This window comes from Triturus cristatus, chromosome 9 (assembly GCF_964204655.1).
Source record: "Triturus cristatus chromosome 9, aTriCri1.1, whole genome shotgun sequence".
NCBI lineage: Eukaryota > Metazoa > Chordata > Amphibia > Caudata > Salamandridae > Triturus > Triturus cristatus.
The window spans coordinates 1,264,150,359-1,264,164,572 of NC_140592.1; the positions used below are offsets into that span (position 1 = coordinate 1,264,150,359).

The following is a 14,214-nucleotide window of genomic DNA, read 5'->3' on the forward strand; positions in this document are numbered from 1 at the left end:
GCTCGTGGGAGTCCCAGTCTTTAGAGGAGCAAGGCAGTCAGGTCCTCCGGGGTTTTTGAGGTTGCTCTGACCACTGGAGACGCCGGGGATTAGCAGGAGCAGGTTCGACAGGCCGGTAGGGCTGGGGCCAAATCAGTTGGTATTGTCCTCTTGTTAGCAGCTGCACGGCAGGTCTTCTTTCTTCTTGTTCTTCTTTGTAGTTTCTGAATCGGGATCTGAGGAAGGAAGGTTCAGGGTGCCCCTAAATACTAAATTTAAGGGCGTTACAGGTAGGGGAAGGTCAGTGACCAATGGGGCCCTTTCCTTGGGTGAGTACACACCCTATCCTGCCACTCTCCAGTGGGAGGGGGCAGGAGCCTAGTCCTGGTTGGGTAGGGCTCCCCATCCTGAAGATGGCGAGAGCCCGGAGTTGTGCTTCACCTCACCTCCCCCACCTGAGGGGTGGGGTTGGCAGAGGCTGGCACACCCCCTTTCCTCACTTGGGCTTTCCGGCCAGTCTTCCCACCAGAGTCGGGGTCAGAAACGGTAGGGGCCAGTTGCTGAGTACAGCAAGTGATCTGGAGAGGCTCACAAAGGCGGCATGCCTTTGAAGCTTCCCCTGCCCATCCTGGGGGAGGAGACCTAGCACCTCGCCCAGGATGTGCATTGTTGCAGGCCCAGGAGGGCGGATGGCTCTCTACCCAGGGGTCCAGCAACATGTCTGCTGGGTGGCAGCCTAGGCAGCTGCTCAGTCAGGACGCTGGTTGTTGGTTAGGTTCAGGGGGCATCTCCAAGTTGCCCTCTGTCGTGCATTTTATATTAAATCCCACACTGGCATCAGTGTAGATTTAATGTGCTGAGAAGTTTGATATCAAACTTCTCAGTCTTCGGTGTAGCCATCATGGTTCTGTGGAGTTCGCGATGACGACCTCCCAGTACCATATACTCTTAATAGCAGCACTGCACTTACAGCGCCCAGGAATGGACCTGGGTACTGCAGGGGTACAGGGCTCATGCACCTGTACCCACACCACTGGGTCCCTGCCCTGGGGTGGGTACACCCCCTACCCTGCCACTCTCCTGTGGGTGGGGGGCAGTGGCCTAGTCCTGATTGGGCAGGTCTCCCCATCTTCAAGATGGCGAGAGCCCGGAGATGTGCTTCACCACGCCTCCCCCACCTGAGGGGTGGAGTTGGCAGAGGCTGGCACACCCCTGTCCTTCCTTGGGGTTTCTGGCCAGTCTTCCCGCCAGAGTGGGGGTTTAGAACCGGTAGGGGCCAGTTGCTGAGTACAGCAAGTGGCCTGGAGAAGCTCACAAAGGCGGCATGCCTTTGAAGCTTCCCCCTGCCCATCCTGGGGGAGGAGACCTAGCACCTCGCCCAGGATGTGCACTGTTGCAGGCCCAGGAGAGCGGATGGCTCTCTACCCAGGGGTCCAGCAACATGTCTGCTGTGTGGCAGCCTAGGCAGCCCCTCAGACAAGACGTGGATTGTACGTTAGGTTCAGGGGGTATCACTAAGATGCCCTCTGTCTTGCGTTGTACATTAAATCCTGCACTGGCATCAGTGCGGGTTTAATGTGCTGAGATGTTTGATACCAAACTTCTCAGTCTTCAGTCGAGCCATCATGGTGCTGTGGAGTTTGTGTTGACGATCTCCCAGCACCATATACTCTTAAATGGCAGCACTGCACTTCCAGTGCCCAGGAATGGACCTGGGTACTGTAGGGGCACAGGGCTCATGCTCCTGTACCCACACCACTGGCATAGGGCACCCAGCTAGAGGGTGGCTGATGGATGCCAGGGCAGTGTGTGTTGTGGGCATGGCACACAGGGATGTGTGCTATGTCGACTCTGTTTTGTTCTATACCCAGACACTCAGCCTGCAAGGGCAGTGTGTTTGTGTGTCAGGGTACAGGGCCTCTAAGGGTGGCACAATAAGTGCTGCAGTCCTTAGGGGCCTTCCCTGGTCACAAGGCTCTGGGTACCTAGTGTACCATTTACCAGGGGCTGACATGTGGCCAGGGTTTGCCAATTTGGGTTTTAGGTTTCAGCACAGTTTTTAGGGAAGGGACATAGGCCCTGGGCACCTGATTGGCAGGAGCCGAGGGCACACTCAGTCAAAGTACATTCAGCAATTCAGCAAAAAGTGGGGGCATACCATGCAAGAAAGATGGCACTTTCTCACATATTCGGAGACGCTTGAATAAAGTTCTCAGACCAATGAGTCAGGAAGATCTTGCGTGGCCTGGAATCTGTCACAATACCCCTTTGTGAAACATATGGAAGGGGAAAGCCTCATTGATTGTGAAGCATCTCATGATGTTCCCTCAATGAGTGCTGAGACTGCTCCCCCATCATGTTTCATCCAGGTTGAACTCATTTGGAAAGGCTGAGATGAACTCGTATCCCTGTAACTTGCCTGCACGCTCCTCTGCTTCAAGCGAGGGTTTCATAATGTTCTGCAAACTGAACATTACGCACTGCGTCTGGGAAGGGTCGGGAGGTCAAGCGGCAACTCCTTAGTGTCCGATGGTTTTGCGGATGAGCATCTTTCAATGTCGGGAAAGGTTTAGCAACTAAAATCAAATGTGTGTTATGGAACATCAAAGGCAAGCAAGCGCAAATCTCCAGACAGTACTTGATTCCTCAGATAAACCCTATCTCCGCTCTCAAAATCAGACCTGCGGTCATATAAACTCAAAGTGTTGACCAATTATAAAAATAAATGGATGATAATTGGGTTCAACCAAGAGTTGGGGGGTCCAATGGTAGAGTGAGGGGTGGTGATTACCTTCAGCAGGCAGCCGATGGGCATACTCCAGCGGCAGCGTGAGCAGTGCGTAATCCTGGAGTGCAGCCAGCCACAGACTGCTGAGAACCGGAAGCTCGGCCTGCACTAGACTCAACAGCCCATCTGTAACAGAGTGAAGTTGCTCTTGGCCCTCGGAGCTCTCACACGACTTCGGTTTGCCGCTCTGCTTCTTCTGTCTTTCCACAGTAACTATATAAACCTGAAAGGACAGGAAAGTGAACAGGTCAAGTGCCATCTTGCCCCAATCCCTGCATTCTATATACACACCACATTTACTGGAATTAAAGTGCCTGGGAGTTCGCACAACACTTTGGCAATGGTGCGATTATCCACCACCTGGACTATTCAGCAGAAATCCCAGCGACCGCACCAGACCCTTCGCCTTAAGTGTGTAGAAGATTCCACAGACCCGTTGGCCTAGGAAGGCCAGCACTGCACGCTACCCTTCAGCCCAGATGTGTGTGAGCATTCCGAAATGCTTTGGCCCAATGGCATGCCTGTGCTTCCCGTCAAAACAAACAAGTTACTTACCCTCTAACATTCTTCCTCGTGGATACTACAGATTACTCACCTTTGGAATAGTTCCAGGTGCCAGACTGGATGTGTTTTTTCAGCAGCAATTGCTTCAGCGTGCCAGGAGGTGGTGCCATCAGACTCTGCCAAGGCCTCACAGCTCCCAAAAGAGAGTGCAGAGCAGTACTTAGGTTCCACCCCTGCGCGGACGCTGGTTTTGTCGTGCACTTTTCTGCGTCCTCAGACAGCTTAATCATAACAGACTGGAGGGGACAGTCTGCCAAAATTAACATGGGACCTTTTTACAGATATAGGATGGGAAGCAGAGAGCAGCGGTGAATCTGCAGTTAAGAGTATACACCAGATGGAAAATGTACTTGCCCAGTAAGCATCTGTTTGTAGCATACAGTGCTGTATATTCACATGCTCTGCGTACCTCTGCCATCTAATGTTGGGCTCGGACGTTTTCAAGCTTTTGTTCAAAGAAAGCAAAAGACGCACAATTGATGGACGGAATGCAGAACAAATCAAAACATTCACCCCCAGTCAAGAGATCTGGGTTGAATCCACCATTCTTTTGCTCACCATGCCACCCCAGTTTAGACCTGGCCATATGCAAATCAGTCTTGACCCTGTGCCTCATGGGGTGAATGTATGACATTGTTATGAATTCAGTCTGTTGTTTTTGCAGCTTTCTTCAAAGAAAGGCTTTCAAGTCACAGGATGCACTCTCACTTCATTTAGCGGGTAAGGCGCACGGGCACCAGCTCCATCTTCGACGGTTTTTCATACAGTCGCTGAGTGAATAGAGCCACATGCCTTTGGGGAGGAGGGTGGCCTCATGTGAATCTACGCCACTACATGCTACAAACAGATGCTCACAGTGTTACACTTTCCATTCGTAGCATGAGTTGCTGTAGATACACATGCTCTGCACAGGTTGTAAAGCAGTGCCCTCCACAAGCAGCTGCTACCGTATGGATGAGATGTATGAAATACAATCCTTGGGACTGTCTGGCCAACCATCGCCCGCTGGAGGGCCTAGATAGCCACACACAAGTGCTTGGTAAATGTATGTCTAGTTGATCTAATGGCTGCCTTACATAGGTCGACTAGCAATATTACCAATGAAGGACATGGTTGTTCCTTTCTCGCATGCAGAGTGCACCCTGCAGGTAACAAGGAAGACTTTTTTAGCTTTATGGTAGCAGGTTTGGATGCATTTGTCTAGCAATACCGGCTTTGGAAATAATCAGAACATTGTGAGGTTTTGCGAAGGCTACAAACAGCGAAAAGGCTTAGTCTTGCCAATGTAATACATGAGTGTGTATTTAAGATATAACGGGTCCTCCCCACGACCGATTCTGTTTGAGGGGAAAAGACTGGGAGCTCCACAGTATGGTTGAGGTGGAAGGGGCACCACTCTGGGGAGGAATCCTGGGTTGTTTCAGAGGACAACCATGTCCCTATGGACCTTAGTGAAGGGTTCTTGGAGGGCAAGCATCTGCAAATCACTAATGCGTCCGAGATGTTATGGTTACGAGGAGAGCTCCTTTCCACAAGAGGAACTGCAAGAGGCCAGAATGCAAGGGCGGTGAGGACCATGTTGAGATTCCATTCATCTACTTGAGGCCCTCCATGAAGGCTTTAATTACTGGCATGCGAAAAAGAGGAGAGAGCTTCATGGCTTGCACGGATACGGCCATGGCAGCTAGCTGTTGGGGTACAGAAGTGAAGGCGAGGACTGACTCTTGTAAATGGAGAGGACAACAAACAGTGTCCTGGACACTAGATTTAAGAGGGTTCGGTGGCTGGAGATTTAATGGTGAATGAACCGCTTTTTCCATTCTGCAGCATCGCAGGCCCGAGGAGTATCCCTGGGAGGTTCGCAGGATATCCGTGCATTCCTGTGGGAGATGCACTTAACAGTAACCTAACACCTCAGGTGCCAGACTGGTAGCCTGGGGTCTGGGGGCCTGATCTGGCCTTTTTGTGGCGCTTCTCATGGGGACTGATGGGCATCTTCAGGAGTATCAAGTACCACATGGGGGCCAACAGAATAAGTATTTGAGATGCTAAGTGCGTCTTCTTTACCACATCCGAAAGCAGTGGGAGAGGCAGTCATGCATAGGCATAGAGTCCTGAGCAGTACAGTCATACTCCATTGCCCATGGACTGAGGGTATGGGTACCTGAAGTTGAAGTCTGTGCATTTTGCATTTTTCTGGAAAGGGAAAGACTTATCTATGGGGTGCCCCAGCATTAGAAGTACACGAGTGGGACTTGCGGGTGGAGTTCCCACTAGTGGGCTTTTGATTCATCCTGCGGGGCAGGTATCCTGGGTCACTGTCCACTCCAGAAAGGTACTCTGCCAGAAGGTGAAAATGGTGGCAGAGAACGCCGAGCTGGGTTTCCTGCGCTAGTGCTGAGAGTGGGTTATTTTGCATTCTGCCCCGCTTCTGAAAATAATCAAAGGATTACCTTGCCCCAAATGACTTGACGGAAGTCCTTGAGAGTGAGGCATATGGCTAGTAGCTCAGGTAGTTGATGTGCTGTCCCTGGTAGTGGTAATGGTGGAGGGGAGGGGGGGGGGGGGGGGGTTAGGTGCCGTACACGATGTGTTTTCATATGCTCGAAGTGTGCCCCCCAGCCAGCAAGAGGCATCCGTGGTACTGGTGACTTGAGAAACAGTCAGAGAAAGGCCCGGTCCGCAACAGTCTGCTACTGTTCCACCACTGCAGAGAACAATCAGCGCGGGCCTTCACCCACCGTAGATATTCCCAGTGACCCTCCACTTGTCACCATGGAGACCGATGTGCCGAGTGGCATTCCTGCAACAGGAGCACGTGAAGCAGAGCGTGGGATACTGTGCCGATGCAGGAGCCCATCATCCCTAGGAGGTGAAAGAAAGTTCTGACTGACTTGAAGAATGGGCAGAAAAAGGGGCAGGAGCTGCTGGAATGCCAACACCCTTTGCTGACTGGAGAAGGCTTTGCCAAGGACTGCATTGAGTATGGACCCCAGGAAGAGCTGCATCTGCAGGGTTTATAGGGGAGACTTGGTGGCATTTGTAGTGAATCCCAGGCCATAAAAAAGGGGGATCGCAGCTCGTTTGTGGACCTGGCACTTATGCTTACCTGCACGCTAGATCAGCCAATCGTCAAAGGTAGGGGAACATTTGCATGCCCCTATGCCCCCTTCCTTGGATGAACGGCTACCACTGCTAGGCATTTTGATGAGAGGTAGGCATCTAATGGGTGCTGTTACCCCGAAACCGGTCCAATGGTGCTTGTTTCCGGTCCAGGTAAGATCTGGTTGGCAGTTCGGGCTGGACTGATCCCATGAGGAACAGGGTCAAGACTGATCTGCATATGGCTGGGTCCAAACTGGAGTGGCGTAGTGAGCAAGAGAACGATGGATTTAACCCAGATCTCTTGACTGGGGGTGAAGGTTTGATTCATACAGCATTCCGTCCATCATTTGCTGCTGCAGCATTTTGTGACGGCCTTTAAGCGGAGGTAATCCCAAGCGAAACACCTTGAATTGATAATGATGAACACTTAACACAAAATGGGAGTAGCACCAGTAGGCGGAATGGATGAGGATTTGAAAGTAAGAGTCCTTCAGTTCTAGCGATGTCATGTAGTCGGCTTGTTGGAGCAGAGATGCCCATCCTGCAGGGTTTGGCATGTGGTAATACGTGAAACTCCCGCTTAAACACCAAGATTTACAGCCAAGCATTTGAGAAGGACGCTGGTGCTAACACCCTGTGAGGCTGCGCCCATTTCATCGAGGGCACAAAGGATGGTAGCATAGGAGATGGTCTTTCCCTCGGACACTATCTCCTCCCCCTTTTCCTAAACTCCTCAGAGAGATGCTTCACCAGGTCTTGCATGTCTTCTCGGAGGGCTCTAGTGTAGTCGGAAAGGAGGCCCACAGAGTTAGCTATGAATCAGTGGGTAACTGCCCCTTTGGCCATCCACTTGCTGGCTGTCACCAGCTCCTTTCTCACACTTCAAACTTTGAGCTAATTTCTCTCCTTATCAGGCGGCATGCACCACCTGTTGCTTGAGCAGGGGCCCACTTGAGTGCCAGAAATTGGGTGGAACATGGTCTCTCATGTAGACAGGGTCATTGTGGATGGCATGTACTTCTCCACCCTGGGTGCTACTATCCTGGCCTTCACAGGCTCACTGAATGTCTCTGGGGTGAACTTGAGAATGCCCTTCAGCATGAGCTGAAACTCTACCTTCAGCTCCGACTTGGACAACGTCTTGAAAAGGAAATCCTCTTCCTTGTGGAGGACATGTTCAGCGTGTAAAAGCTGTACGTCCCTGGATATCCTTGAGATAAACTCTGGTATCATCGGGGGCAGAAGGGGTAATGGTCAAGGTCTGGTTCACGTGGGGGAGTCTCCACCATGGTCTTCCCAAGGGTTGTCCGACGGCCCTGCTTGCTTCAAAGGGTGTGCGCTTGGGTCCGTAGAGCAGAAAGGACTGCGTGAGTCATTAAAAGAGTGTGGGGTATTTCTCTGGTGATGCTGGTAGAGGCAATGGAGGTGGTGAACGTGGTTGTGGAGGGGTAGTTGGTGGTGGAGGAGGAGACAGTGGTGAATCTGGAGCATGAGGGGGAGGACTGGTGCCCCGGTCTCTGTGCTTCTTAGGCAGGAGATCCAGAAGGAGCCTGTGAGGCAGGCTCCTATTCAAATGCTAGTCTCCGAGGCGGAGTCTCTGTGGATTATGGCAGGGGTGACTTTGCTGAAATCTTCCTAGGAATGGGATGGATATAGAGGTGCTTCTGCCTCGCATCAGTCTCCACCTGCAGCCTTTGGAGTATTCAGAGCCTGCTGTCGAGGGTAGTATCAGGTTTAAGGATGGCTTCAAAGTTGATGACGGCCTTCGGCTTCGAATAACGTCCGGGCGTATAGCTGGCCTTGGGGCTCGATACATTTGGTTGGGTCCTTTGAGGGATGTGGGGCCTTCATTCGGTGCCCACTGGGGCCCGAAGGTGGCAGAGGCCCACAAGGCTGTAGCATATTGTGCACAGACTTTGATGCCAGACTCTCTTGGGAGAAGTGCTCTGCCTCAACATGCGTTCTCTTAGAAGTCTTGAAGTGGGTGTGGGAACAGACTGTACTTGTGACCCTGGCACAGGTTTTCATTCAAAGGCAGCTGGTCTTGGAGGTTAGTGGAGTGTCTTCTGGGTTTGAGCAGCTGGAAGAGATGGCCTCTAGGCTGGGCTTCTGCGACAGGATGCCTGAAAGGTCAGCTCCCTCACCTTCCTAGGCACTGAAGATGTCGAGAGTATTGGTGGCAGACTGATGGTGCATTTTTTTGTGTGCACTATGCCTCTTCCTTTGGTACCATAGACTTTTATTAGAGTGTAGGAAACTGGCTCTATATATACTACACCAAAATGAGGTATAGTGTGTATAGCGTCCAAGTGACCCCAGATGTAGGGAGAGGTTAAAGTTAGATTGAACCTTTCTCTCTATTTGTGGTAGAGTGGTTGAACAGTAAGGCAGTATCAGAGGACTGTGCTAAGCATTTGATGTACACACTCAGCAAATGAATTCACACACTCAAGAACTGAACTCTAGGCCACTTGCGTTTGTATAAAAAATATACAATTGTTTATTTTTAGAACCGAGCAAGCCTGGCACAGGTAAGCATAAAATACTTTTCAGTAATAAGTTGCTGAACACAGAACAGTTTGAAAATGCCATAGAACTTGTACTTTGTTTGATTTACAGGGTATGCAGCAGGCTGCAGCACTTAGCAAGGAATATGCTACTTACCAGTATGCATCTGTTCTTGGCATGTAGAGCTGCAGAGTCACACACTGAGGATAAGATCGCCATCTGGTGTTGGGCTCGGATGATTGCAGGTTGTTGTTGTCTTCGGAAGAAGCCTTTGGTCACGAGGTTGGTGACTCCTCCCCTGGACAACAGTGCGCATGGGCATCCACTCCATCGGCAGATTGTTTTTCGCCATGATGGGAAAAGATGGAGTATATAGAAAAGAAAGAAAGGATGTCCATGTGTAATGTCTAAGTAAGACGGATGCTGGAACAGATACAGGTCCCGGGGAGGCGGGCGGGCGTGTGTGACTCTGCAGCTCTACATGCCAAGAACAGATGCATACTGGTAAGTAGCATATTCCGTTCGAGGCATATGAGCTGCAGATCACACACTGAGGATAGATTATACAGCAGTGCTCCCCTTAGCGGTGGTCGCCTGTATCCGTTGCAGCAGCTTGAAATAAAGTTTTTAGGACAGCCTGGCCCACGGAGGCCTGTTGTTTGGCCTGCACGTCAACACAATAGTGTTTAGTGAAGGTATGCGTGGTAGACCATGTGGCTGCCTTGCAAATGTCTTCTAAGGGAATATTGCCTAAGAAGGCCATAGAAGCCCCTATTTTACGCGTGGAGTGCGCCCTAGGGGGAACTGTAAGTGTACGTTTAGCCTTGAGGTAGCATATTTGGATGCATTTAACTATCCACCGGGCTATTCCTGATTTGGAGATCGGGTTGCCTTTGTGTGGTGGCGCGAAAGCAACAAAGAGTTGTTTTGTCTTTCGAAAAGGTTTTGTCCTGTCGATGTAATAAAGCAAGGCTCTTTTAACATCTAAGGTATGTAGGGCCCTTTCAGCTACCGAGTCTGGATTTGGGAAGAAGACCGGTAGTTCTACTGATTGGTTAAGGTGGAAAGGGGAAATCACTTTTGGAAGAAATTTAGGGTTTGTCCTAAGAACCACTTTGTTACGGTGTAGTTGTAAGAAAGGTTCCTCAAGTGTAAGTGCTTGTATTTCACTTACTCTGCGCAGGGAAGTGATTGCGATAAGGAAGGCTACCTTCCATGTTAGGAATTGCAATTCACATTTGTGCATAGGTTCAAATGGGGGACCCATGAGTTTTGTTAGAACCACATTGAGATTCCACACTGGTGCAGGTGGCAATCTTGGGGGAAGAATTCTTTTGAGACCTTCCATAAACGCTTTGATGGCTGGTACCTTAAAGAGGGACAGGTGTTGCCTATTTTGCAAGTAGGCTGCCAAGGCTGCTAGGTGTAAACGTATAGAGGAATACGCTAGATTGCATCTTTGCAAGTGTAGTAGATAGCAAATGATGTTTTGGATGGAAGCATCCAATGGATGTATGTCATTATTAGCGCAGTAGATGGCAAATCGTTTCCATTTAGCGGCATAACACGCTCTAGTAGTAGGTCGTCTGGCTTCCTTTATGATATTCATACAGTCTGGAGGGAGATTGAGGTAACCGAACTCTAGGACCTCAGGAGCCAGATCGCTAGGTTCAGTGTTTGAGGATCTGGGTGTCTGATTTCTCCATGGTTCTGGGTTAATAGATCCGGGGAGAGGCGTAGCTTTTGATGTGGAACTAAAGATAGTTCCAGAAGTGTGGTGAACCACGGTTGACGTGCCCAAGTGGGAGCCACTAGTATTAGTGTTAGTGACTGTTGTTTCAGTTTGCGTACCACAAATGGAACTAGTGGGAGAGGCGGAAAGGCGTACGCAAATCTGCCTGACCAGTTCATCCATAGGGCATTGCCCTTCGACTGTGGGTGTGGAAACCTGGCGGCGAAGGTTGGGCATTTTGTGTTTTCGGGAGTGGCGAACAGGTCTATGTCTGGTTGTCCCCACTTTTGGAAGAAGGGGAGTAGAACCTTGGGGTGTAGTTCCCATTCGTGGATCTGTTGTGTGTGGCGACTTAGGAGGTCGGCCACTTGATTGTGGATCCCTGGGAGATGTTCTGCTAACAGGTAGATGTTTTGGGGAATTGCCCATCTCCAGATTTGCTGTGCCAGTTGGGACAGTTGGAGAGAGTGTGTCCCTCCCTGTTTCTGTATATAATACATTGTCGTCATGTTGTCTGTGCGTATGAGGACAGTTTTGTTCTTTAGGTGAATTTGAAAGGATTTTAGTGCTAGGAACACTGCTAAGAGTTCCAGGTGGTTGATGTGGAGCAGTTTTTGTTGGCTGGTCCATCTGCCCTGAGTGGTATGGTGAAGGAGGTGGGCTCCCCACCCCGTGAGAGATGCGTCTGTAGTTAGCACAACTTGTGGAAGAGGCTCTAAGAACGGTCTCCCTTTGGACAGGTTGATGGTGTTCCACCATTTCAGTGATCGAAGTGAGCGACTGTCCACCAACACCAGATCGGTAAGTTGTCCGTGAGCTTGGTTCCACTGTTGTGCTAAGCATTCCTGTAAGGGACGCATTTGAAGTCGTGCGTGTGGGACTATGGAGATGCATGACGCCATCATGCCTAGGAGCTGCATGAACACTCTTGCTGGAAGAGATGGATGAGTTTGAAATTGAGAGATGAGATTTTGTATACTGGCTATCCTGGCTGTGCTGGGATAGGCAATGGCTTTGGATGTATCTATGGTTGCTCCTAGATACTGATGTAAGTGGGAAGGTTGTAGGTGGGATTTGGGGTAGTTGATAGTGAATCCCAAATCGTGGAGAGTTTGAATCGTGCGATGAGTGTGGAGAACGCATTTTTGGTATGTATTGGCTTTTATGAGCCAATCGTCCAGATAGGGGAAGACATGGATCTGTTGTCTTCTGAGATGCGCTGCCACGACTGCTAGGCACTTGGTGAACACTCTGGGTGCTGTTGTTACTCCGAATGGGAGAACTGTAAATTGATAGTGTTGCCCATCTACCACAAATCGTAGATATTTTCTGTGAGCGGGATGCATAGGGATGTGAAAGTATGCGTCCTTGAGGTCCAATGTGGCGAGGAAGTCTCCCTGTTGTAAAAGTGGGAGGACTTGTTGGAGAGTGGTCATGTGAAAATGATCCGAATGTATATACTGGTTTAGTAGTCTGAGATCCAGTATGGGCCTTAGTGTTTTGTCCTTTTTGTGAATGAGGAAGTATAGAGAATATACCCCTTTTCCCTGATGTTGAAGGGGGACTGGTTCTATCGCATGTTTTTGTAACAGGGATTGAACTTCTTGTTTGAGGAGAGAGAGATGATGCGAGGACATTGGACGTTGTTTGGGCGGTATGTTTGGGGGGAATTGTATGAGTTCGAGGCAGTAGCCAGACTGGATAATTTGTCTTACCCACCTGTCTGTGGTGATGGAAGTCCAGACAGGCAGGAATTGTTGGAGTCGCCCCCCGACCGGAGTGGAATGGTCTGGGGGGAGTGGTGGCAAGTCACTGTTTGGTGGCTGGTGAGGTGCGGGTGTTGTTGTTGTTGCCCCGCCCTCGACCTTTGTTATTGTTTCCCCTATAACCTCCCCGGAAATAACCTCTGTTAGGGGATGTTTGTCCAGAATTTTTAAAGGTGGACGTGGTCTCAGTTGATGTGTTTTTGGAGCCTCCTCTATAAAAGGAGCGACGAAAGGAACCCCGGTTTTGATGAGACTGCAGTGCTCCCATAGACTTGGCAGTTTCATTATCCTTTTTCATTTTTTCTAATGCAGTATCCACTGCAGGGCCAAATAGTTGCTCTTGGTTGAAAGGTTGAGCTAGAATTGCGGTTTGAACCTCCGGTTTAAAACCGGAAATACGGAGCCAGGCATGTCGTCTGAGTAAGACGCTAGTATTGACCGCTCTAGAAGCAGTGTCCGCTGCATCTAAGGCGCATTTAATGGAGGCATTAGATATTAATTTGCCTTCTTGGATGAGGTCAGAGGCCTGGGACTTAAAAGGTTCAGGCAGATGTTGCATAAGGTCCTCAAGTTGGTCATAATGCGCTCTATCATACCTGGCTAACAGGGCCTGGGTATTCGCAATACGCCAATGGTTAGCCGCCTGCGCGGCGACCCGTTTGCCCGATGCTTCTAAAAGCTTAGACTCTTTGTCTGGGGGAGGCGTTTCTCCAGTTGTCTGTGACTTAGCGCGCTTCCTGGCATTTGATACGACTAGGGAGTCTAAAGGGAGCTGGGCCTTAATGTATGCAGGGTCTTGCGGGGCTGGTCGGTACTTTTTTTCGATGCGTGGGTTGAGAACCCTAGCTCGAACAGGGTCCTTAAAGACTTCAGTAGCATGCTTTATAACCCCTTTGATCATGGGCAGTATGTGAACAGTCTTTTGTGACTGCTCAAAGGTATCAAGGAGAAAGTCCTCTTCAAGGGCGTCTGTGTGCATTGTAACGCCGTGGAATGATGCTGCCCTATTTATAAGTTGGCCGAACCCTAGGTGGTCATCAGGAGGGGAGGGCTTGGAGGGGTAGGTAGTGGGGTCAGGCATGTCAGGTATAGGATAAGACCAGTCATCCATGGGTGCTGGGTCTGGGAACGTAAAAGGGTCGTTTGGATCAACAGGATCATTAAATAAATCAGGGTCCGCCCCTCCCCCTAAGTCATCATTATCATCCTGTGGAGGAGGTGAATGATAGGGAGATGGTAAAGGTAAAGGTAAAGGAGAATCAGGAGGAGGAGGGGGGGACGGGTTAGGAGGTAAAACAGGAGAGGAAGGACGAAGTGGTGAAGTAGCACAGTCCTTTTTCCGTATGGGAGCTGGGGGAGGTGTAGTGTCCAGCTTCCGCTTTTTATATGGGATGGCAGTCACATGTCCCGTGTTAGGATTGATGTAGATCCGCTTCTGAGTAGGATCTGGTCGAAAAAGTTCATCTGGCTCCGAAGGTGGTGTCTGTGATGTCCGCTTCGGGTCTTTATGAGCTTTTTTCGGCGGGGACGCATTTTTCGGCGCCGATGATTTTTTCGGGTCCGATGGATTTTTCGGAGCCGGCTGAGTTTTCGGAGCCGGCTGAGTTTTCGGTGCCGACTGAGTTTTCGGTGCCGATGGACTTTCAGGCATCGATGTTGAAGAACGTCTCGGTGCCGGTGGAGACTTCGGTGCCGAGGAACGTTTCTGTGCCGAAGGAGATTTCGGTCTTGGAGCCTGTTTCGGTGCCGACAGTGGGTGTTGGGGTGTCAAG

General features: G+C 50.2%; 1 protein-coding gene across 5 annotated transcripts in view; it reads right to left on the reverse strand.

The window, feature by feature from the left end:
- HEATR5A (HEAT repeat containing 5A) overlaps positions 1–14,214 on the reverse strand; it is a 399,007-nt gene that overhangs the window by 89,645 nt on the left and 295,148 nt on the right. For all 5 annotated transcript variants that reach the window (XM_085627402.1, XM_085627405.1, XM_085627403.1 and 2 more), the window contains one exon: positions 2,771–2,990. In XM_085627402.1, the coding sequence (XP_085483528.1) occupies positions 2,771–2,990 (220 nt within the window). The remainder of the gene's footprint in view (positions 1–2,770; positions 2,991–14,214) is intronic.